General features: G+C 41.3%; 1 protein-coding gene across 8 annotated transcripts in view; it reads right to left on the bottom strand.

Annotated features, from left to right (window-relative positions):
* Nucleotides 1-15308, bottom strand: part of st3gal3b (ST3 beta-galactoside alpha-2,3-sialyltransferase 3b) — a 66309-nt gene extending 51001 nt beyond the window's left edge. For 4 of the 8 annotated variants that reach the window (XM_080440894.1, XM_080440895.1, XM_080440898.1 and 1 more), the window contains exons 1-5: nt 15019-15308; nt 11134-11281; nt 4509-4589; nt 3993-4043; nt 1938-1980 (exon numbers count right to left, since the gene is read on the bottom strand). In XM_080440894.1, coding sequence (XP_080297020.1) covers nt 1938-1980; nt 3993-4043; nt 4509-4589; nt 11134-11242 — 284 coding nt within the window. In that variant the 5' untranslated portion in view covers nt 11243-11281; nt 15019-15308. The remainder of the gene's footprint in view (nt 1-1937; nt 1981-3992; nt 4044-4508; nt 4590-11133; nt 11282-15018) is intronic. The other 4 variants (XM_080440899.1, XM_080440900.1, XM_080440896.1 and 1 more) reach the window with 3 other exon arrangements.
* Between the last annotated feature and the right edge of the window lie 8335 nt (nt 15309-23643).

Raw genomic sequence — 23643 nt, 5'->3', positions numbered from 1 at the left:
TAATTGCAATTATAACATACTTGCAAAAAAAAAATCTGATTATACTGTAGTTATAAATTACCATATCTAGTTATCTAGTACTTGCCTGCAGTGTGGATGATAATTGCTTTTAATGATATCAGGTACTATACACAGCGATCTAAATATAAATTTAGTTAAACCATTAAAGTCTACCATAACAGCCCTCACAAAACAGGATAGTCATTTTGTATTTTAAAACAAAATGTGGACACCAGAGAGTTTAATATCTTTGTCATACTTGGACTACACAATTTAAACTTACATTGTGCCCCTTCAAGGATATGAATAGCATCAAATCATGTCATTTTAAGAAACTCAACCCTAGTTAGTTAAGCATTTATTATTTAATTTGTACAGAATACGTGTTTTAATGCTCTTTTAAGCCAATTAATGAAACACAGAAAACACAGGAGTCATATCAGGAAGTCAGATTTTTACACACTTTCTTATCTTGCTTTACCGTCTCATCTCCTCCTATGCGAAGTAGTGTTTGTGCAGTACCTCATCATCGGCAAGTGATTTGCAGCTGCTGTTTTTCAGTCTGGACATTCTAAAACACTTCCTCTCACACCTCACTGGTCATAAACACCATTTACTGCCAAAAAAAACTACGATTGAACGTAAACCTTTTCACATTAAGGGTTTTACTCTCCATAGAAATCTCCTTACTGGTGGTCATAAAGACCGTCTTATTAGTCCCCCCAGGATTCCGTAGAAAAAGTATAGATTCTGTGCAGAACAATCCTGATTCTGCAGAGAACAATCCTTGATTCTGCGGCTTGAAAGTTTATATTCCGGACATATTAAACAAACCTAACCTTTTCGGTTAAACAACCTAAAATTACCAGTTATCAAGCAAAAACTGATTTTGTTTTAATAATCAAGTAAAAATCCTTTAGATACAATTAATTGTACTACCATTCTAAAACACTGTGGAACCTAGTAATTGAGACAATGTTACTGGTTAAAAAAGAATCAACATTTTCTTTGTCCCCCTTGGGCAGATTTATATTGCAGCATAAGCTCAGGCATTTTAACTCATTCACTGCTAGAATTTTTCATTGAAAAAAAAAAAGTACTCAGGAGCAGAGATACAAAATGTTTAAGTTTTAAGTTAACAAGGAAGTGGATGGGAGTCTAGATCTTCGAAAAATCATATCTCCTTGGTCTTTGGGTCACAATTTTTTTTTTAAAGTCGTTTTAGTCGTTCTTGGCAGACAGGGCTTATGGGACAGAAGTCGTTTTAGTCGTTCTAGGCAGGGAATGAGTTAAGTGCAACAAAACATACTATTATATCAAAATTCCATTCCACATTCCATTTTATATCAGCGCCATCCACTTTAGAACCAGCCTTCTCCAAAACTAAATCCACACACACACACACACACAATACAGCACATGCACGCACATTGCCAGTACTGCTAGTACACAACCCGTTTTAAGGGGGTTGGTACTACTTCTAGAGTAAGGTTTTTTTTTCCCCTCAGGTACTATGCACCTGGAACCAAAATGAGCTCGGTTCCTGGGGTCAAAAGGAGAAAGGTTCCTGAATTTTAGGGAAAGGTCCTAAGATGAGGTTCTTGCAGTCATAAATGTAATAACATTATTTCTGTAGAGCAGTGTTTCTCAACTGGCTTTGCCTGGACTACAATGTTTACATTGATTGGCACCTGTCAGAACATTTCGTGAGCCATTTCTTCACCCCAACCACTGGCTGAGAAACACTGCCGTGCAAGATGACCTAAAAGCCATTTCTCTGTTATCTAACTGTGAACATAATCGAGCCACAGTCAGAAACTCACCAGGGTCTCACTCAATAAATGACAGAGGGGTTTGAGGCAAAGTGTTGGACATTTGCTTAAATGAGCACTATCAAATAACAGGGGCTTAGACTGGAAATGTGGAGATGTACTTACAGCTTTGTGTCCAGCTTCAGCAGAAAGCCCTGTTTGTCGTACACTAGAAACGGCAGGGGGGAAAGAAAGAGAAGGAGAGAGAGACAGACCAATTACCACACCAGGGTCAAGGTATCAGGAATTCTGACTGTAGTGCACTCATCATATTTGACCATCAAGTACTTGGAAGTATCCAAAACCTAACCGCTAAGATACTATCAGCCAATTAGCTGTAGTTGTGCATCTGTTGCTGTGTAAAATAAAACAACAAGAACAACAACAACAAAAATACAGCCTGTGCATTCTTCAGAAAAGGTGAAGAAACAATGGAAATGGGAGGAAAAAAAACTTAAAAAGTTAAGTTAGAAAGCATTTGTTGGAAAATTAAGCAAGAAAGATTAGGAAAAGAAGCCAGCCAAAACACATTCTGCTGAGCTGAAAATAAAGTACGGTGAACGATTGGATTTGCGGTTCACCTATGGACAAGCATCAGGGGGTGTGGTAGAGAGGTGGTCCATAGGTGCCTAGTGAAGCATAGAGTCAAAGCCATTTTCATAGAAGCAAGAAAGCACAAGAAACCTTCCTGCCATTTCATTGAAGTGAAAGGAAATAGTTTTTAAAATTCTATCCAAAATCTTAAATCATATCATTGTAATACTGTTGTACCTGTATATGTACTGTATGCCGAGTACATTATTGTAGAACACTGTACAATACTGCAGTAGTGACAGATCTCACTTTAAGTCATGAAAATTCAATCTCTGGAAATAATTCGGAATAATCGAAGAATAGCCTGCTAGAAGCACATATAATTGTGGTTTTCTTAACAGAAAATAATGGAGTAGCACAGCAAAGACATTAAGCATGAGTGAAGTAGTACAGAAAAGAGATTAAGCGACAGAATCAACGTTTCTCCTGTGGGTGCATTTGTTGTCATCAGAGGAATGCTGGAGGACAAAAAGAGAGAATGAAAGAGAAAAAATTAAAAGTATGGGAGAGCAGATGGCTGGTTAGCCATAGAAGCAGAGATGGGTGAGAATATTTGTGTCTGTCTGTTAAGAGGCGCATGGTAGCCAAAGAAATGAGCAGCAGCGAGGCTTTAGGCAGAAATAAAGGGGCAGGGTCCCTGCCTGTAGCACAAATGTTCACCTCTGAAACGGTCTTATTATGCCAGGACCCCTGCAGTCTGCCTGGCTGCAAAGTGCAAACCCAGTGAGTTAGAGCTGTACCACTACCTTTGAACAACAGAGGGCACTGTTGCATCACATTAAGACATTGGGAAGAAAGACAATGGGACTGAGGGTAATTCCCACCAGAGCCACCACTAATCTTCATTTGATGATTTTGCAACATATGCCCTGCTCTCCAAGATAAAAGTCAGCTGACTCACCAGAGAACAAGGCACTATATGCACTATATATATAGATTGTACATTTAAGTATTGAGAAAAGTTCTTCATAAATTACAAAATGAGGATGTATTTGGCAACTGTAACATTTTAAGGATGTCCAGTACTGCGTTTTCCTTTCTCTTGTATAGCCTAGGTAGGTAAGCAGTGAGCTAGGGTTTCTTGCAGGCGTCCGGCAGGGCGCAATGTTGGGAGGAGACGCAGACCAATGGCAACGAGCCATGGCCACAGCCTTGTCTGGACTGTGCTAACTAAGGGTCATGGGCACCGGGTTCAAAGTTTTCACCACTGTAGCTTGAATGTACTTTGAAAAGACAAACATTACTATTCAGCTGTCCTATCTGTTTTCAGACAACATCTGATAGCGTTTTGTGCTCTGCAGTTTGTCTGCTTGCCTTTTGAAGCCTAATGTGGTTCTCGGCCGTTAATACTGCAGGACTGGAATGATTCTGTGGTTAACACAGCTAATCTAGGATGACAATGTTTTCTATGATGAAAGACATAAAAACATACCAAAAAGTCATTTACAGTTTTTATATTAAGTGCAATGTTTTTTTGAATAGCCCTCCAAACATGGCCGCTGAAGTGTCTCAGGTGTTTCAGAAGGCTTCTTACAGAAGGTGGAGAGAAAAGAGGGATGGGCAGGGCGTGGCGTGAGAGCTTTGTACCTGAGCCTACTATCCCACGTCCCACGGTGAGAGCAATGTCCGTTTCCGACTCTGAAAGACAAGAGGGGTCAGTTAAGGCTGCTGGAGCATCAGCCCAGGCAACAGTTGTGAGCTTGAGAGCACCGACAAATCCATAACGAATAAATCAGAGGAGGACGAAGAAGAGGAGAGGTTAGTCATGTTAGTCCCCGCAGGTTGAATTAATAACCAATAATGTGGGTCTCCGATCAGAGACAACAGGCTGATGTAGCGGCAAATCAACCTCCTGAATGCACCCATTGCAGTTGTTTTAGTAGCTATTATGGCTGTAAGGTATTTTGAAAAGAGAAATACCAGGAAAACACTGAGGAAAATGAGTGAATGAGCAAAACAAATTAAAACATAAAGCAAAAATGAGTGAAGGAAAAGAATGCAAGGCTTGTATCGCCCAGGTAGCAGAGACCGAGGATCCATATGAGCACCTGAGCACCTAAGCACCCCCGGTTTCACCACCACCCAAAGTAAATGGGCTTCTACCTGAGGTTCTTCTACCTGTGGTAGTTTTCACTTTGGCAGTCCCTTTAAAAGGGACTGCCATTGTAGGATCTGCATCTTTTTCTGCAAACAAAAAGGGTGAGGGGGGAGTGTTAACACAGTTGTGGATGAAGACACCATCATGATCTGCTGATCCTGTGGAAGGCAGTGACAGAGCAGAAGGACAAACGAGGCAAATATAAATTAAGTATGAAAATGGAAACACAGACGCAGAAATTGGGAGCCAGGAAACAGCGCACATTTACTTCCTCCAAAAACACACATTTGCCGGCACTGATGTGTCTTTTTTGGGGGTCAACTAACACGATACTCTTCAGCTTAAACTGAGAAGACCCCAGTGGATGGCCCATGACACAGAGCTCATTACAGAGTAATGCCAAAAGATTAATAAGGGAATTGAGTGGTTAAGATGTTCACCTCCAAAAACAGACATTTGCCCCCCTTGTCCTAGGATTAAATGCCACCGGAACCTCCTTCCTACATGTTATGTCGTCTCCCTCTGAAGTTTCCAACTGTAGCCTAAGTCTTTCAAGGTTAGTGGAGTAAGAGGAAAATGGCCACCGTGGGAATATGGCTAATGAACAGGTGTATGTGCACTATGATTGTACCTCAAGCATTGTTTATTATGTTTAAACTTTTGGCAAACATTGCACATTTCCCTTCCACTTCCCTTTGCAGAATTGTCTATTTAATTTTCAGTACAACAGAGATAAAAAGCGGGAAGCCTTGCAAAACAAGAGGGCTGAGTTCAAACTAAACTAGGCCTTGGGGACCAAAATAAAGAAGATCTGGGTTCATGTTCTCCCACTATCAAAATAAGCACAACACAGCTGTTGAATGCCTTCATCCAACTGCTGATGATTACGCACAGCCAACCTATAGTGCCTTTTCTTTAAACCAAAGAGGAAGGAACAAAGACTGCTCACTGTAGATAAAAGCAAAGCACGTAAATCCTGACAAGAGATGAATGTAATCCGCTGTAAAAGCATGTACTCTTTATATAGAATAGAATGCAAACACTGCAGATCCTCAGAAGCTGAGCATGTCAGAGCCATGTGTTGGATCGGATTCCCTAATTAGTGAACAGTGGACCTGTCGTCTCACTGAAAGTGGATCGCTCGAGGCCGTCATCAATACTAGGCACAGGGACAGAGAATCCCTCATATCATGTAAACAGGTGTCTTCAGAGCAGGTGGCCAATGTACCGTAAGCTATCACCAGCCAAATGCTGAACATGGCATGAGTAATAACACCTTTCCTCACCATTGTGCATTAGCATAGCGGTTCTTAACGTTTAAATGGATTTAAATATTGTTTTGGCATGCAGGTTGTTGAATATTTAAGCCAAGTAATATGCTCAAACTATATTTCACATATGTTACTAGTCATCCAACAGTGTAGCTTCCTGGCTGGTAAAAGAAAAATAGACAAGGTGTGGCTGTGACTGTTGGCAGGTAATTTCATAGCCCGCTGGCGTGGTCTGGGAGATGCGACACCCTGAGGTGTCATTTCCACTACCAACAGCAGCGCACGCAGACAATGGATGTCGGCGTACACTCACACTCTAAGTGACAGAGCTGGAGGTGAATGACTAACTGGGTGCCAACTTACGGTGACCAGATGTCCCGGTTTGTTCGGGATTGACCCGGTTTCAAGCTGGGTGTCACGACAAATATCTAACAGCCTACTAACTGCAAGGGCTGGAAGATTTAGGGAAAACATGTGTTAGGATCACAATACTTAGCTAAATAGATAAAAAGAAAACATAACACTTTCAGTTTAAAATAATATGTTCGAAGATTGTGTTTTTGTGGTCAGTCCATAATGTGTGGTTTCAGAACTCGTATGAAAAAAGGAGTAAGATATGCACATCCCCACAGTTTCTTTAAACACGGTGCTGGACCCCAAAAAAATATCAAATGAAAACGGAAATGTACGCACATGATAGGTTGCTCTCCCGTCTTTTCTTCAAAATTTTAACCAAACAACAACATTTCGCCCATGCAGGGCTTCATGAAGTTTCAGAACTAATTATAGTAATAATGCAAAAGGACCACACGAGAGTGCTGAGAAACACCTGTATGCTATAGACATGGTGTGTGTGTGTATACTGTACGTCAGTCATTTTGTCCTCCTTTACATGTTAAAAAGTGCTATAGGTTACACCATCGTGCTTAAGTCTCAGGACAAAATGCATTAACTAGTGAAGGTGGACCCTCATTGTTGACTGTAAACTGAAACGGGCCCCCTTCAGCGCAGCAGCCTTAAAAGTGTCAAACATCCTCTCTGCTTGCCACAGGAATGACAACAGTCATATGAACTTACTAGTCTGAAGTTCGCACACTGAGGTGCCAGGCCTATGTCAAAAGTGTGGAACAGAAACACCGAAAATGTTGACTCAAGATTTTCGGTGGAAATCGGATAAACCCTCGACGACATACAGAAATGTGAGGTTACGGTAAATGGTCTGACTGGTAGCTAGCGAGCATAATTCACTCAATAATTGACTCAAGTGTGCAGGGGACCAGCTTGATCAACTAAATGTATGGAAGTTTTAGAAAAGGGAGGGCACTCAACCTCCTTATAGAACAGCCAAAGGACTTTCTCTACAGCATGGCCCATGTCCTCATTCGTCCCATTTGGGACGAATGAGGACATGGGCCATGGTGAAATTAAGCCTGTTAATAACATGATCTATACAATCCACAGACCACTTTATTTGGCAAAAGAAAGAGAAAAGAAATTAAGAATCGCAGAAATGGAAAAACATTAATATTCACATGGCTCTGCCATTGGTTTTTGACTCTACTCTGCACAATAAATCAAATAGTGAAGAAGAGAGATTATCCAGATTTGATCGTCTCAATGAAAAACTCTGTGGCTTATCCAGCCAGGGTTCACGGAAGAAGGAACTGTAGACATGCACTTCTGTCCCGTTCCACCAACAGACGTCCAAATCTGAACATCTGGTGGCATCACCGCACCACAGAATGTCCCAACATCTCTCGTACAAGGGCCCCCCCTTCTCCCACAATATCCTGATCTGGTTTGTTACTCTTTGTGTTAAGGAATCAGCATGGAAGTGGTTAGACTGCATCCAAGTCCCAGTTCCTTCCATGTATGAATCACACAAAGGGAATTAATAATCAGCTGCAGACATATGAAGAAAAAAAACACTCAAACTGTGTTTCAATTTCAGTCACAAGCAGACAAGGACAAATTTCTCTCTGTTGCTACCAAGGGCAGACTGATAATGTTTTCTGTAGATTAAACCGCATACAAAGAAATGTACCCCTTTAGCATCTATAGATGTCTCCCTCAATGACAGCTTGAGGGAGCTGCTTGAATTTGTACAACAGCCAAAACAACAGTCCTCCATGATGCCATAGAGTAGTGAAGCCCCAACCTAGGCAGAGAACGGAAATAACTATGGAGGAGATAATCGTTTCATTTTGGCCAATTTCTTTCTTTGCCCTGATCAAGCTTCTCTTCTTCCACTCACAATTTCATCCAAAACACGTCTTACAGTACATCTCTCTTCCTGGGTGCTTTAGGCTCTACCATAGTAATTTCTCTACGTCATCTACATACAATTCATGGCTAACCTGAAGTAACATGCAGCCAGCCATGAAGAACACTATCCAAGCAGGGTTAACAACAGTGAAAGTTGGCACTTATTTAAAGGCCATTTCTAGTCCTTTCAAAATACTGACGTTTGTTTTCACGTTACCAGGAGCTGCTCTGTGGACAGGTTTTCAGAGAAAATACCACCAGAACGGAGCATACGGGTGACTGATGCCCAAGAATGGGGCTTTGCCAATGAAAGCGTCTCATTTTGGTTCCCCAGCAGAATAGTTAATCTTTTCTGAGATAACTCTTCTAGCCCCCTCTGCTGGTTTCATATGGCTGGTTCAGAGACCCCAACCGTGGGTCACTTTTCCTCTTCCTTTCTTGTCAAATGAGCACACAGCCACATTAAGCAACCTGATAACTTTCTAAATGTAATCAACAACTGACATAATAGTAGAAAACTTGTGTTTTTCAATATGACATATGCATTAGAAAAGGGGTATCAAACAAATTTTAGGTCGGCGGCCGGATTGGTAAAAATGCGACCTCATGCAGGCCAGGTTACCTTTCGCCTGTGTGCGTGCGTGCACACCCAACACTGACAAGCCTGAATGCTGTCGTAGTATTCTGTCTGATCACATAAGGCAAAAGTTTCAAAGTATTATGGGTAGCATAGCATTCCTACTATGCTACTGATTTCAGGTCCAGGACTAAAATGGGAATATGTACGGTATAGGCTACTATTTTATTTGAATTACACACATTGTCAGGTGTATACAGGAGCTTTCCCCCTGAATTATCCAAGAGCATCCAATTGCTTTCAGTATGCCTATGATGCACGCTGTGCATTCGGGGGTAGCGTGCACATTACGCTCTTATCAGAAGGACTGATGGTCTATAAAACGTACAGAAACATTTTGTTGAGGTCTGGCACTCTGCACCACTATTGATTTTGTACAAAGAGCTTGGTGCTTACACACAGCAGGGGGTTACCTGCCAGCACCCGCCTCCATTGTTTTTGATGTACAGCTGCTTTGCTGGCACAGTAGCAGCAAGGAGAGAGCGGCTGCCACACACAGATTCCAACAACGAGAATTATTTAATTCAAAGATTTTTGGTGTATGTTTTTACTAAAAATTTCCATTTACCCCAAATCATCCCGCAGTCGTCCCGCGGGCCAGGAGTTTGACACCCCTACCTTAAAATCATACCGATAATAAAACACCTAGCATTGCCAGAAGACTAAGTAATAATTAGACCTATTTCATCCCGTGGGGGAATTTAATTTTAAGCTTCACCCAGCTGAGTGCTGCCCACAGAGGAACAGTTCATAGTTAAGTGTCTCGCTCAGGACACCTTGACACTTTGCCAGGGCCCGGAATCAAACCTGGGACCTTCTGCATCCTAGGCGGGCTTTCTACCAATTCAGCTATGGCCACTTTGGCCACATGGTGCAACCTGCACCATCCTGGATTTACAGCCCTCAGAAAAGGAGACAATGAGGAGAAGTGAGAAAAAATGCTATTCACTCCCTGTGTGGAACATCATCCACTGATGCATGTCAGCTGAATTTTAATTCTGCATCAATTGACCTTCAGATTCAAAAATATGATTCTAATCATGATATAAAAAAATATTTACGTCAGTTTTCAGTTGAACTGGGAAGTGTAGTGCTTTTCACAATAAGCTGTTTCAATTAGTTAGCAAACTTGTGTTTATATTCCATTTTATTCAGCCTTGCGGTTTTCTTGGACATAGTTTGTGCGAATGCAAAACGTAGTACGTAACTTGCTCAAAATATGCCATACTGTCAGTATGACAACATACTGACATTAGTTCAAAGAACTGAGATATATTGCCTTGCAATGGATGTATGAAAAAAGAAACCTTGATAAGCTCTCCCACAACATCCGGCACTCTGATGAAGTGAAAGATGGACTGGCAGATGAACTGAAGAAAACTCAAGTGCGCCTAGACCAGGCCTAGACCAGGGGTTGATTTAGCTATTTTGTCTCATCTGTTTAAGAAAGTAGGTAGCTGATATATTGCACTTTTACCTTAGCGCTAGGTATACTCTTGGTTGCTTGTTTTTGCAGGAAATGCACTTAAGACTTCTGGTGATTAGTAGTTTCGTTCCCTACCTATTTTGAATGCACTTATTGTAAGTCGCTTTGGATAAAAGCGTCTGCTAAATGACTGTAATGTAATGTAATGTGAGCAAGATTTCTTTCCAGTGAGCCATACCGACTTCCATAAAGTGAGTGAGGGGCCACAGTCACATTGTGCAATTGAATTGAAACACATAGTGCTGAATTGTGGCCTTACAATAAAAAGATGACTTATTATATGACTTACGCATAAAACAATCCACGTCAATGCCGTATCAACTTTTAAATTTGTGGCATCTTATCTGATATGCACCACTCCATAGGTCACTGATCAAAAACATTGCATTATTTCATAAATATGGACTCAAGGTTGACTGTTTCACAGTTACATTATAAACATAAAACATTTGAGTACATACGGATGGAGGAATGCAGGTAGGTATAGTACTCAAATGATAAATATTAATTACTATTAATTGGAGTCTAGTTACATATTTTTTTCTAAAAACCATTAGCATACGGCAGCCTTTTAGAATGTACATTTTTGGTGGGGGTCATTTTGTTGGCGGGCCGGATTAAGATGGTCAAAGGGCCGGGTCCGGCCCCCGGGCCGTATGTTGCCCATGTGCGGCCTAGACACCCAGCAAGGAGCCAGTGGCACACTGTCTGATGGACACGCAAACAGACCGGAAGCATAAAAAGATTAACTGATTGACAAGACAAGAGAGGCAAACGGCAACAGCAACAAAAACACAGGCATCAAACGGAATTGCTCCATAACAACAGGCTAAAAACACACAGGGCTCTCAAGATGACCAGGCAGAACTGAAAGAAAGGAAATATGGAACAGGATTGGCAATAGAAAAGGGGACAGACAAACAGGTAAAAGCCACCAGGAAGATCATTAAAAACTGTCAAGTGTCACTCACGTGGCTTCTGGCCCCATACATGCAGATGTAGCTTCCCAGAAGAGTAGTAGATGAAGCCCAGGACCAGCATGGGGCACAGGACGAACAGCAGCTTGCGGAAGGGCATCATGGTCTTCAGTCATTGATATGGCACCATTCGGCTCATCACCTGAGAAGACAATAAGAGATTCACCTTACAGCTCCCCCAGGAAGTAGGGGGTGGTGGAGGGATTCCTCTTCCAGCAGCAATCAAAAACACATTACCCTGAAACGTAACCAGAAATGTAATTGCAGATGGAGAGCACTGAAGAAAACTCATACACATGGAGGAGAGCGAATAGATGGGCAGTGGTGGGTTGACTCTAGGGAAGGAGGTAAAGGGTCAGCCAATATAAAAGTTCTACAGGCATAAAACGCAGACCATGAGGACAGAGTTTTGATAGTTCATCTTTTACTTGAGTAGAATTGAGGCTTAATCTCAATGCATTTTCTTCTCATTGGGTCTCCCTTCAATCCAAAATTCAAGGTCGTCAGAAGGTAGGAGGCATGCTTGGGCAGTGTCCTTATGCATTTTGATGAGATAAGGCATTGAGAATGAAGGCTAAGCAAGAAATCAATTAAATGTATTTATTTATTTATTTACTTAAATATGACTTATTCTGGAGACAAAATAACCATTGGTTTGTTTGCCTAGTTGTCCTATCTACTGCATTCAATAGAAGCCACTGCTGCAACAGGTGGTAAACACTGCATTGGTAGACGAAGAGATTTTTAAATTGACCAAAGATGACCCACTATGCGCTGTGATTCACACCCAGCCTACATGCCACTTATGGTAGATGACATAAGACCATGACCCATATCTATGTGTGGAATATCTATGACTCAGTCTGCTATAAGAGTAAATTACCTATCTACACTAAATACACTTCCCTATCACCGGCTTCGAATGCTATCAATGCATTGAATGGGAGATTATCACGTTTTATCAGACCATTGAATGGGCGAGTAGGCGACGACTCCGACGAGTAGGCAATATACTGACCTACCCGCGATTTGTCAGACCATTCATTGGGCGTAATCAGGAGCTACTGACCTACTTGGAGGCGAAGCAGTCCCCACAACATAATTTACGATTCTGTGCCTATCGGTACATACAGTAACTCCAACGGCGCTGAGTCAGGCTGAGTAGGCTCAGGCGAACGTCACACCGTTCAGGACGGCAACTCGGTCGCTTTAGCTCCCTCGGTGGTCCTTCACAGGGTTCCAGTTCGCCTGAGACTGCCCGAAACTGAACTATTTAAGTCATCTCCGTTGGTAGGTCAGTATGTCTTGATAACACCCAATGAATGGTCTGATAAATCGCAGGTAGGTCAGTATGTCGCCTACTTCGCCCATTCAATGGTCTAATAAAAGGTGATAATGTCCCATTCAATGCATTGATAGCATCCGAATCAGGTGTCCCTATTGTTTATACCATGCATTTATGTTTAACGTAACACAGCAACAATGTCTCTTAGGTGTCATTGCAGAAGACCTGTTGAAACCCAGTATGCCATCAGGATCTGTAGGCAATAAAATGTTCCCATTTCATATTTCACCTAAAATGTAGTAGCTTGTTTTTCGTCTTCTGAACAGCTGGAGGCGAGTGTAAATGAGGGTTTGCAAAATCTTGGCAGCTGCACTGAGAGCCATCCCAGATCCACTTATAATGCCTCAAAATCAATTCATGCAATATCATTTCAAATGGTACAGGAGCTTAAACCTAATAAGTGTAATCCAAAGGGTTAAAATCACAGTGGAGGAAACATAACTTGATTATGACCCACAGAGTAGAGAGATAGATTTGTCACTCCACCTGCCCAGTGCTAGAAAAGAACATAAAAACACAGCGTGGTCAATAAATTGCGAAACTTTACTACTCAGGCTTGTAGCTACAGCCCCAGCTATACTTTTGACAGTAGCCTGTGGCATTTCAAGATTACTCAAGAATGCAGAATAGCTGAATTCCATAACTCTGCCAGACAGTTGCATGTACAGGTATATCCATTTACTGGTGATTACTGACTAGAGGGGTTAGCTACTCATATTTCAGTGGATCTTAACAGCCACCAGAACATTACAACAAACAAAACACATTGTTGTAACAGCCATACACTATACTATACAACAATACACCAATGGTTCTCAAACTTTAACATTTCAAGATCTCCCCTTAAGTGGTTCCATTTGTATACTGTCAGAATTACAGACTTCTAAGAGTCAATTTAGAACCCCCCAAAGGAACCAAGAGAGTCCATGGAATCAACTTTGAGAACCACTGCACTACACAACAGAAGAACACATTGATCATCATACATACATACATACATACAACAACAACACTACAACAACACAAACAGAATACAACACTGCAACAACACAAACAGGACAGCTTTTTAACAGCCATCAACATAACACGTCACATTATAATAGTACGCATCATCAGTATAGCAACACAAACATAACATGAACATTGTTAACAGCATGCATCAAACATAACATGAAACATTGTTAACAGCCAACAACGTCAACATCACACACAAACAGGACACAATGAAGCAACAGGAAACAGCGACAGTGTCACCTTTCTCTCTCGCTTTGACCGTTGACTTTGAATCAAATTTCAGTAGCCTTTCTAATGTTAGTTAAAACGAATCTGTGCCCGTGTCCCCTTTCCTTCCATATAGCTTGTGTGGCATCGTATTCGCTTACAAATACAGGGAAGTTAACTGGCTAATTTAGGCTTTAGCCGCTATAGCCACAGAAATAACGGTACGTTAACGGGTCTCATATAAATGTCGTGCTAGCTGTATTTATGTTACAACAGCTCAACAAATCTGCATCTGCTGTGAAACTCGCTAGTTTCACTATCTTCATCGGACATCCACGCTTCAGTCCAAATGAAGTAACGCTACACTCTATTCTACATCATCAGATATGCCAACTGCCAAGTTATATTTGATAGGCTAACGTTACAGAGAGGATGACGAACATACAGCTAATAGCTAGTAGCTAAGAATACCAATACGCTCGCCCCAAAACACGGTCGCCCCGGGTCGAATCCGGGTGACCTCAGAACGGGTCGCCACCTGATTATCCTAAACGTAACCTCAGTAAACTATTTCCTAAAAGTAACCTCAGTAAAACTACGCCTAAACCTAACATTATTCCTAAACGTAATCTCAGTAAAACTATGCCTTAGCCCTAAACTTATTCCTAACACCTCAGTAAAACAAATACAAGAACCGCTGGGGCGAGCGGGTCCGCGAAAGAAAAGGGGGCGAGTGTGTTTTGGGGCGAGACTTCCGGTTACCCTAGCTAACAGTTGCTGTTGTTGCCAGTATTAGGCTAAACGGGGTTCATTTACATTCGTCGCGGGAACCCGTGTTGTTCAACAAAAATGACATATTTTCAAATGTACACCCCCCCCCCATTTGAAAATACGTCATTTTGTGAAGCGACTGATGTTGGGGTGAGTGGTTTAGTCTTCTGATGTCCTCAGCGGGCCTGCTGCTGCAGTCAGAACGAACCACATCACAATGAAATGAGTGTGGCGATGGGGTTTGGGTTCAGTATCATAAAGCAAAAACATTTCAGAGCCATTAGATAACATCAACCAACCGTTATATTTTAATACAGCATGCTGCGCACCTCCGCCTGGCAACGGAACAGCAACTGTTGTTTTTACTGTAGCAACAACGACACAAGCTGCTGTTCAACCAGACGCTTGCTTTGCCTAATTCCACTACCGCTACCACCATCGCTGTTTCGACTAAAACACACGGGAGACGACGTGGACGGTTTTGTAATCAATGCCCCCTCGATTGATTGATTAGATTAGGAAAACAAATATGAATAGTTTACCTTGCCCTTTACGCTCTGCAGTCCTTGGATGAGAAGGGGAAAAAACATATGCCTTAGTTTAAATACTGAAAAGGTCGATAACACGACCGTGTTGTTCTCCCCTCTTGTTGCCCGACCATCATCATGTCGAAATCCAACGATCAAGTCTCCACCAAGCAAGCAGTGTGAGCTCAAGACTCTCAGCTCAGTCTGTCTGGCTGCTTTCTCTTTCTATCCGTTTCCCATTAACCTGATCCCTGTTCAGCTCGCTCAAAACCGGTACAACGAAACAAGCACCCCTTTTCTATTTAATCATCATCATCATCATCCTCCTCATCATCATCATCACCACCACCACCCTCATCATCATCCTCCTCCTCCACAGACCTACAGCTCAGTTTGTCAGTAGCAGAGTCACATGGGCATTTCAGTTGAATTTACTATGCCCTCTCTCTCTCTCTCTCTTTTAACTGAACTGAATGCACCTTTTCAGCTCATTCTTCACGTGGTGGCTCGCTCTTCGTCAGCTGTTACATTGCATTGTATGGCCTGTGCAATGTTGCGGCATGCTTTTATTTACCCATCAAATCCCCCCTATTGTCGTTAACCTTATTCAGCAGCAATGATAGAGATGTAATAATGTACAGTACTTGTTCAATTGCCTATGCTAGTAGTAGCTGCACCATAATAGTTAATGCACTGCTGGCACTTTATTTTGTGGCTTGGTTGCATGGGCAGAATGGCATGTTGTCATCATGGAGTTGAGAATGAATGAACTCAATTTATAAGTCCCCTCATGATCAAAAGGAGACCATATTTGTGTGACAAACGTGTCCAAACGGCAGTCTAAATATCATGACCAGCTATGGTTTTATATGTTTGGGGTAGTCTGGAAGGTCCCATCAAAGTAAACACAATTTATATAATAGGCCTACTGCTTAGTATCATCCCTATGATGATGAGATGTCCAATACTGTTCACACTGACAGCTCACATGTGATCCGACCCAATACTCATTGTTATTATATTATTCCTATTCTTACCTTTACATATTTACTTTTTATAGGCTACCGTACAATTATATTCTATACTTTTTTTTAATATCTGCTCTGCCGTATATTTTTTCTTTCTTCTTTTGAAACCGCACCAGGTCAAATTCCTTATACTGTAATCATGGCCAATGAACTTCTTGCATCAATGTTTATTGTGGTAGAATTATTCCCCATTGCTATCATGTTGTTCACCCTTGGCCTTGAGGTTTTGTTTTGACCTCCTGAATATATGTCATGTATTAAACTTCTATCTCAGAAATATAAAGGACTGTTTGCCTCAACATCCTGATTGATCCAGAATTCCTCGACACTATACATAACATAAGCCCTTTATTTCGGTGGTAATGGTGTTAGCCACAAGACAAACAGTTTCATATCTCCTTTGAGCATGAATTGAATAAACTGTAGCATAGTACCATGAGACATCATGAGAGAAATGTGATATTGGAAGGTCCAGGTGATCAGTCTCCATCACGCACTGATCTTGCCAAATATAATATGAATGGCTAGATATTGCCAGACAAAGTACCCAACCATAAGAGAACTACAGTGACAGAGGTCTTTCCTCTAATATTTCCAGTATTGTAGCCACATCCCATATCATAGGTGTGCTGTTCCCCATTTCGCTGTCAACAACAGATGGATAAACAGTGGATCAATAGACCTGTACCTCTCACCTGCTCGTATTGCTTTGTTAATTTAATTTCCCTCTTGGACCCAAGGTCTTGCTCATATTGTGATATTTGCGAGGCCTAACATCCTATAAGCTGTTATGGGCTGAATGCCAAGTTGGGGAGGGCAGGAAGAAATGGCTCTTCTTTTACATTATAGTGAGTGTAGTGTCATAGCGTAGCAATCTATAAATGAATCAAGCAGGAAATGCAATCTGCTCTCCTACTGTTCTCCATCTGGGGTCAGAAGATTAGCAGGAGCCAAGAAACAAGAGTACACAAAACACACATCCGCATCCACACACACTAGCACAGAGTGGCATCATGTCAGCTTATATGAGAATCAAATCTTGGTATTCTTTGGCAGCTGGTAACAATTGAATGGCCCTTTGCACACAGTAGTACTTTTTGGAAAATAATTTCACCCACTCTTTTACACCTGTACAATTGCGATGTGACAATAAACTTGAAGTCTAAGTTGAGTTGAAGTTGAAGGTAATAATGTGGGAAAATATTGCAGATGTTTTTGTTCACACTCACAATGACATCCTGTTAATCCAACTTGAGGTGTTCAAGAGGAAACTAAAGCATGAGTTATTTCTGTCTTGTGTGGGTAGATTTCCTTTTCATGGAGTTATTTGGCAGGAAGGGTTGAAGTAGATATGACTATGATGGTGTATCCTTTAACAGCATAAACACTTTGTGTGTAGCACTACACATATTTTTAAGTTATGTACTGCCAAGATACAGTCACACATCCCATATCCACAGAGGTTAACCTGGGGGAGAATGCCAATGTTACTTAATTGTGCTTTCTAAGAAGCTGTTTTTATGGTATTGATACTCTAATGGATACCATTCATAGTCTCTCTGTCTGTTGTGTGCATTGCCTTAATTGATTTCAAACTGGCAATAAAATAAATATCAAGATGATGGTGTCTTGAATGCCAGGTGTCTAAAGACAACAGAAACTTTAAAGTTAAGATGAAAATCCTTCACTCACTCAGGATTTTCTGAATCACTGTCAATAACAGGGACGCTATCTGCTCTGTGACAGGGATTTGCATTTTATATCTCCACAAAGCAGTCACATGGCATATACTTTGTGTAATCTCCCATTTAAGCTCACTCCAGGAGCTTAAATTTACAAGAGAAGCATTTCCTTCATGGTGGGACAGTTAAAATATGCTTAGGGGGGTGCACTCTTGTATTATTTTTGGCTTTGCTTGTATCTAATCCCTCAACTATTGACATTATGGAGTTTTAGTGACTTCTAGAAGTCCTTCCCAGAGGCTTCAAGAAAATCTTCACACACCAATGGCTGCATTGCAAATAAGATACCAATCTGGGGGGAAAGCTCCATCTAGGAAAAGAGTGTTGTGTCTAAACACTATAGCATTTTCTAACTGATCAAATCTACAACAAATGTGCAGAACCGATAGAGATTAATTCAGACAAAGAGACATTAGAACACTGTGTTTACTGTTATAACCATTTGAAAATCATCTTTTTGTAATTTTGCACAGATGTTAGCAGAATAAATGAGCCATGGAACACAGATGTATCAATGGACTTTTCTGAAGTTTGAACTCTAGGTTATGTTAATATCTATGCAATAACAGCACAGTGGGAAACATGTAGCACTAAAGTATTGGTTTACCGTAGTGATCTAAATAAATAATTGATTCCAGTGTCATCTGAATCATAGATGAAGCATTCTACTATTTGGTACCGCACTGGCAGGAAATAAGCGTGTCCTAATGGGACACTAAAAGAAAGAAAGGAGACAGTCGGAACTGAAGCTTGAATGAAGCACACTTTCCGTTTCCCTATTATTTACATCTATAGCACTGGGAACTGACCAGACTGCAACCACTTATTGTGTAGCTCCCCAAGGACAGGATAAAAGCCTATGAAGCTAATCGTCACTCTGCCTCTATCAGAAGAAACAAAATTCCTTTGACTCTCCCTTCCATTTGGGTCAGGTCCTCTCAGTGTGATAGCGTGTTTCTCAAACCTTTATAAGGATGAGTTTTCATGGACATAGGCACCATGCACCATTATGCAACCTGAAATCAGCATCTCAGTGACCTTTGCATTTTGTCAACAATAATTTTGTCAAATGCAAAGCCAGCTCAGAAGTTGCCTATGAATCCTGCTGATGAAATCCTGATATAAAATGGAACACACAGTACTCAGGTTGAGAAAGAAGTACAAATTGCACAAATTCTCCCATAGAAATGATGTGGTGGTAATAAATAATTTATACGGGAGCATTTTCTAGAGTGCAGACTTAGCTTCTTTCTTTCCATATATAGTGCTTTTATGTGCAGAACCTAGCTTTTGGATGTGCATGCTTTCACAGAGATGTCACAGATTTTAACTTTTATACAATAGCTAATTTATCACCAAAATAGCCATTTTAACATAGTAGAACAGAGAGTTTCTTTGGTTTTTTTGCAAGGCCATTTTTAAGAAAGTTTTTACTACACTATCCTTATGAGGAAGCCGTTTTCGGTCAAGGTCACGGGTACATATTTGTCCCACGGTCCTGAGCATTCCTGTTTTGTTTTATGGTCAAGACTCAAACAATTGTGGCGATAAGTTAACGGATACAGGAAAAACACAAACCGACATGACAAACACTGCACATATATACTGTACACACACATACTGTACAGCACATGCAGTCCTACGGCGTAGCCCAGTGGTTTTCAAACGTTTTTTCACACTAATGGGCAAGTCAAAATTTCACGGCACACCTGTATTCATAAATACAATCTTCAAGATCACAGCTCATTGCACGAGCTTGAATATCTGCTGTTCTGGCTATTTTTGAAAATGTGTGTGGGGGAAATTATAATCATTATTTTTTTTAAAGGTTTGCCTATGGCATGCCCAAAATAGGGAAGCCAGGTGGAAAGTGGTATGTAGCACAATCTGCGGGACAAGTCCCAACAACGTTTGGCTGCTTGTACCTGTAAATCTTGAATCTATATTTTTAGGGTATATAGAAGATTTGCCTCTGTATTGGGAAACAAGTGTGCAGAATGTATTGATATAGTAAAAACAAAAGTGGAAAAGGTGTGGTTGTCACAAAATCCCAAGGCACATATGTCTCACAGCACACACCAGTGTGCCTGGTCACACCATTTGGGGAACAGTGGTGTAGCTTACATCATTGTGAAATGTACAGTGGGCTACATGTGCAGGATATAATGTAAGAAATTACGCATCTTTCTAAAAGGAGGAAGAAAGAGTCATGAGCTGAATATAGCCGATCTATAAGCTCACAACGTGTCGCATCCGCAACGCATTGTGAGCTTGAAGATCTTCTATTTTCAATGTGTGACACATCATTGTGATTGAATTTAGAGATTACACAATTCTGTTTTTGAATTTCATGAAGCACGTCAACTATGACAAGGAAATTATACAAGGAGGTTTAGTGACATCAGACAAGTGTAAAACAGTGGTTTGATCAGTTGCGGTTGAAGCTAATAGATTATTCATTTTGACAAAGCTCAGACATTTGATGGTAGGCTACTGTCAACATGCACTCTATATTTACTCTCAGTTTGTGTAGTTGTGTAGTTAATGTAATACATTTGTGTTTGTTTGTGTTTTCCAGATAAAAAAATATTTATAGTAAAAGAAAAAGCAAACTTGGATTGAAGACACATACACAGATGTCTGGATTGTACAGTATTGCATAGAGATTAAAAAAAATAATAATATAATTTACCTTTTTTGTTGTCCTTCTCACTCAGTTACGTTGTCTAGAGAATAAATGGATGCAGATCCTTGTATGATCCAGAAAGACCAGATTCTGTTAAAGAGAGTACTGTACTAGCTAAGAGAGACAATTCCAAAGGCCCATTTTGGCTGTCCCCTTTAGTGCTGTCTGTGAGTGTGACCTACACATTGGTTAACCAGTAACGGGAAGGTTGGCTAAAAGAACAACAATCTATTTGTCCTGTTATCCTTCAGAGTTGAAACCACTGCTCTGGCATTTTCTGTAAAGCCATAATTCATATTTTGTGAGTGACAAAATATTGATAGACACTTGGCTATTAAAGGGATATGGTCAAATTGTCTGGTGACTAGATTTTAGAGGAATAAAAGATATGCATGTGCAAGGAGGTACAGCATGCTGCTGGCTAACAGAACTGCTCACTCCACACATGTTGCTTACACTGTCAAATCCTGAGTGATAATTTAACTCTCAGAAATACAAATGGATTTATTAACACTGTGTATTGTATTTGACTGTTTATGATCTTGAGAGATCTTCTCTCCAGTCATAACACCTTAAACACATCAGGCACAACAAGCTACTAGCACACACATGGGCAACATACATAAACACATCAGGCACAACAAGCTACTAGCTGCTAGCAGGAGGTTTTTACTGTACATTTGTGTATAGATCATCCACATATGTGGTAAGTAAACATATTCAATTATTTGCTCAGCATGTATTGAATTGTACACACGCTTCTGTATGCATCCTGGACTTGAGCTATTATTGTACACTCAGTAAACTTTCAGTATAGTATAAGAGCAAGGCTTCTGGGATAATGTTTCCCTATCTACTTTTGTTGAGGTTATTTTTGTTGGGACATGTGACATGTCAAAGGTCAACATTTTACTTGCACGTGAGCGGAACAGATTGTGCAGTTCCAAACCAACGCACAAACAGTTTGGTGACTTTGTTATGGCTTTTTCACACCAGTTTGATTTGATGTTGAGGAAACCTGTCTGCATGTGTCAAACCTCAGAACACCAGCAATGATCGGGTCTGGGGACTGGGAGAGATTGCATGCCAGCAGACCCAGATTGCTCAGACGATTATGGGCTAGATTCATCATGTGATGAAGTGGTGCCTTGGGGGAACACTATAGGCTTATCTTAAACTGCTGCAGTCTGCTGCCTAATGAAGTGGGAACAACAGGAAGAATCAGCACCACCATGAAACAGAAGAATAGAGCATGGCATGAACCACCACCACCAACCAAAAAACTGGACCACAATATAGACAAAATTAGATGTATAAATTGAAGTCATTATGGCAAATGACGAATTTAACCTTCTACAGAATATAATGACTAATAATTAAACGGTGTCAGGATTTTATATTGACCACTTGTGGAGAGTCAGCAGCAAAGGGGAAACTATATATTTACAGGACAAGTACAGTAGTGCGTCCTCGGACCAGCCCTCCAGTGGCGTTTATAGTCACCTTGTTCCTCCATACATCTGGCTAGCTTGCCAGTACTTTCTGCCCCTGCATCTTTCTGTAGTATGCCCATGTTGATTACAGCAAAGCATAAAAGACAATGTACAATACACAAATGGAACACAAGTAGGAAGATATGCCTTGCTTTTTACTGAATTGTTTGTAGGCCTGTGATGCAATATCCTAAAGGTTATCACTCACACACACACACACACACACACACACACACACACACACACACACACACACACACACACACACACACACACACACACACACACACACACACACACACACACACACACACACACACACACACACCCCCCCCCACACACACACACACACACACACACACACACACACACACACACACACACACACACACACACACACACACACACACACACACACACACACACACACACACACACACACACACACACACACACACACACATTCTGTCTACGTCACAATGTACAGTAGACAATACATTTGTCTTACTATCTTTGTGGTGACTGGTGAGAGGTCTGATGTAGAGCAAATCGTTGCACTGCAGAGAATCATAGAGGAGGTCCAAAACTTAATGACTTCTGCAAAACGACTCTGTCCACAGGGGATACACTGTTATGGGATACGGGAGAAACTTGTGAAAACAGTGGCTGCGTCCTACGCATGCACGCGGTCCAGGGTCACCATGTCTGGTACCACCGAGCTGTTTCTGATAGGGCGTACTGCAGGGCGACACTCTCGTACCATACCTCTTCAGTCATCGTGCTTGACCAGTGTTTCCCAAACAATGGATTGAGACCCATTTTTATGGGTTGCGGGTAAATATCCCCTTTTTGTTTCCTACGATTATTTCTTTTTATTTGTTTTTTAAATAAAACATTTCAGAAAAAGAATATTCAATTTAATACATTTCAACAAAATCTAAGAAATTCCATACATTTTTAAAAACCTTCAAGAAGTATAGTGAAAATAGCAGATCTACAAGCTCATGTGACGCGTTGTGAGCTTGCATATCGGCTATTTTCACTAGTTTGGGTCCCGGGGAGACAAATTTCTCTTTTGGGTCTCGAGCTAAAAAGTTTGGGAACCACTGTGCTAGTGCTAGACTGTGTGACTGTGAGGAGAGCCATCAGCAAGGGAGAGGGAGAGCTATAGGCTTCAACCTGGTACCACGCAAGAGTCAGGAAGTGCCTCCAGTGAATATCACTGACCTTGACTTTGCATATAACATAGCCCTGGTCTCAGATACAGTGGAGGAAGGACAGCAGGAACGCACCCATATGAGTGTCTGAAGATAGGACTGCGTCTCAACACAGTGAGACCAAGGTACTGGCATATATAACACCACTGTCCACACCAAAACCATGCTAAAAACACTAAAAACCATGACCAACTTCAAACATCTTGGTGCCTATACGACATCAATTCCGGTGAGAAGGACCCCAGGTCAGGACCAGATTGGACTGGCGTGGTCTGCCAGTCCACAGCATGAAGAAAGTGTGGAAGTCGTCCCTCAGCACAAGACAAAAGGTCACTCTTTCTCTCAACGATTGGGTCAGTCCCACTCAGAGACGTGGACCCTCACGACCAAGGCCACATGCTGCACATGGCCCTTGATGTATCATGGGCCGTGGCGGGACCACCTTATGGAATATCGACTTTTACAATGGCAGTG

Source organism: Gymnoscopelus braueri (assembly GCF_963280865.1).
Source record: "Gymnoscopelus braueri genome assembly, chromosome: 10".
In the NCBI taxonomy this organism is placed as follows: domain Eukaryota; kingdom Metazoa; phylum Chordata; class Actinopteri; order Myctophiformes; family Myctophidae; genus Gymnoscopelus; species Gymnoscopelus braueri.
The sequence above is the reverse complement of the archived record's forward strand: the minus strand, read 5'-3'. Positions and strand labels throughout refer to the sequence as shown.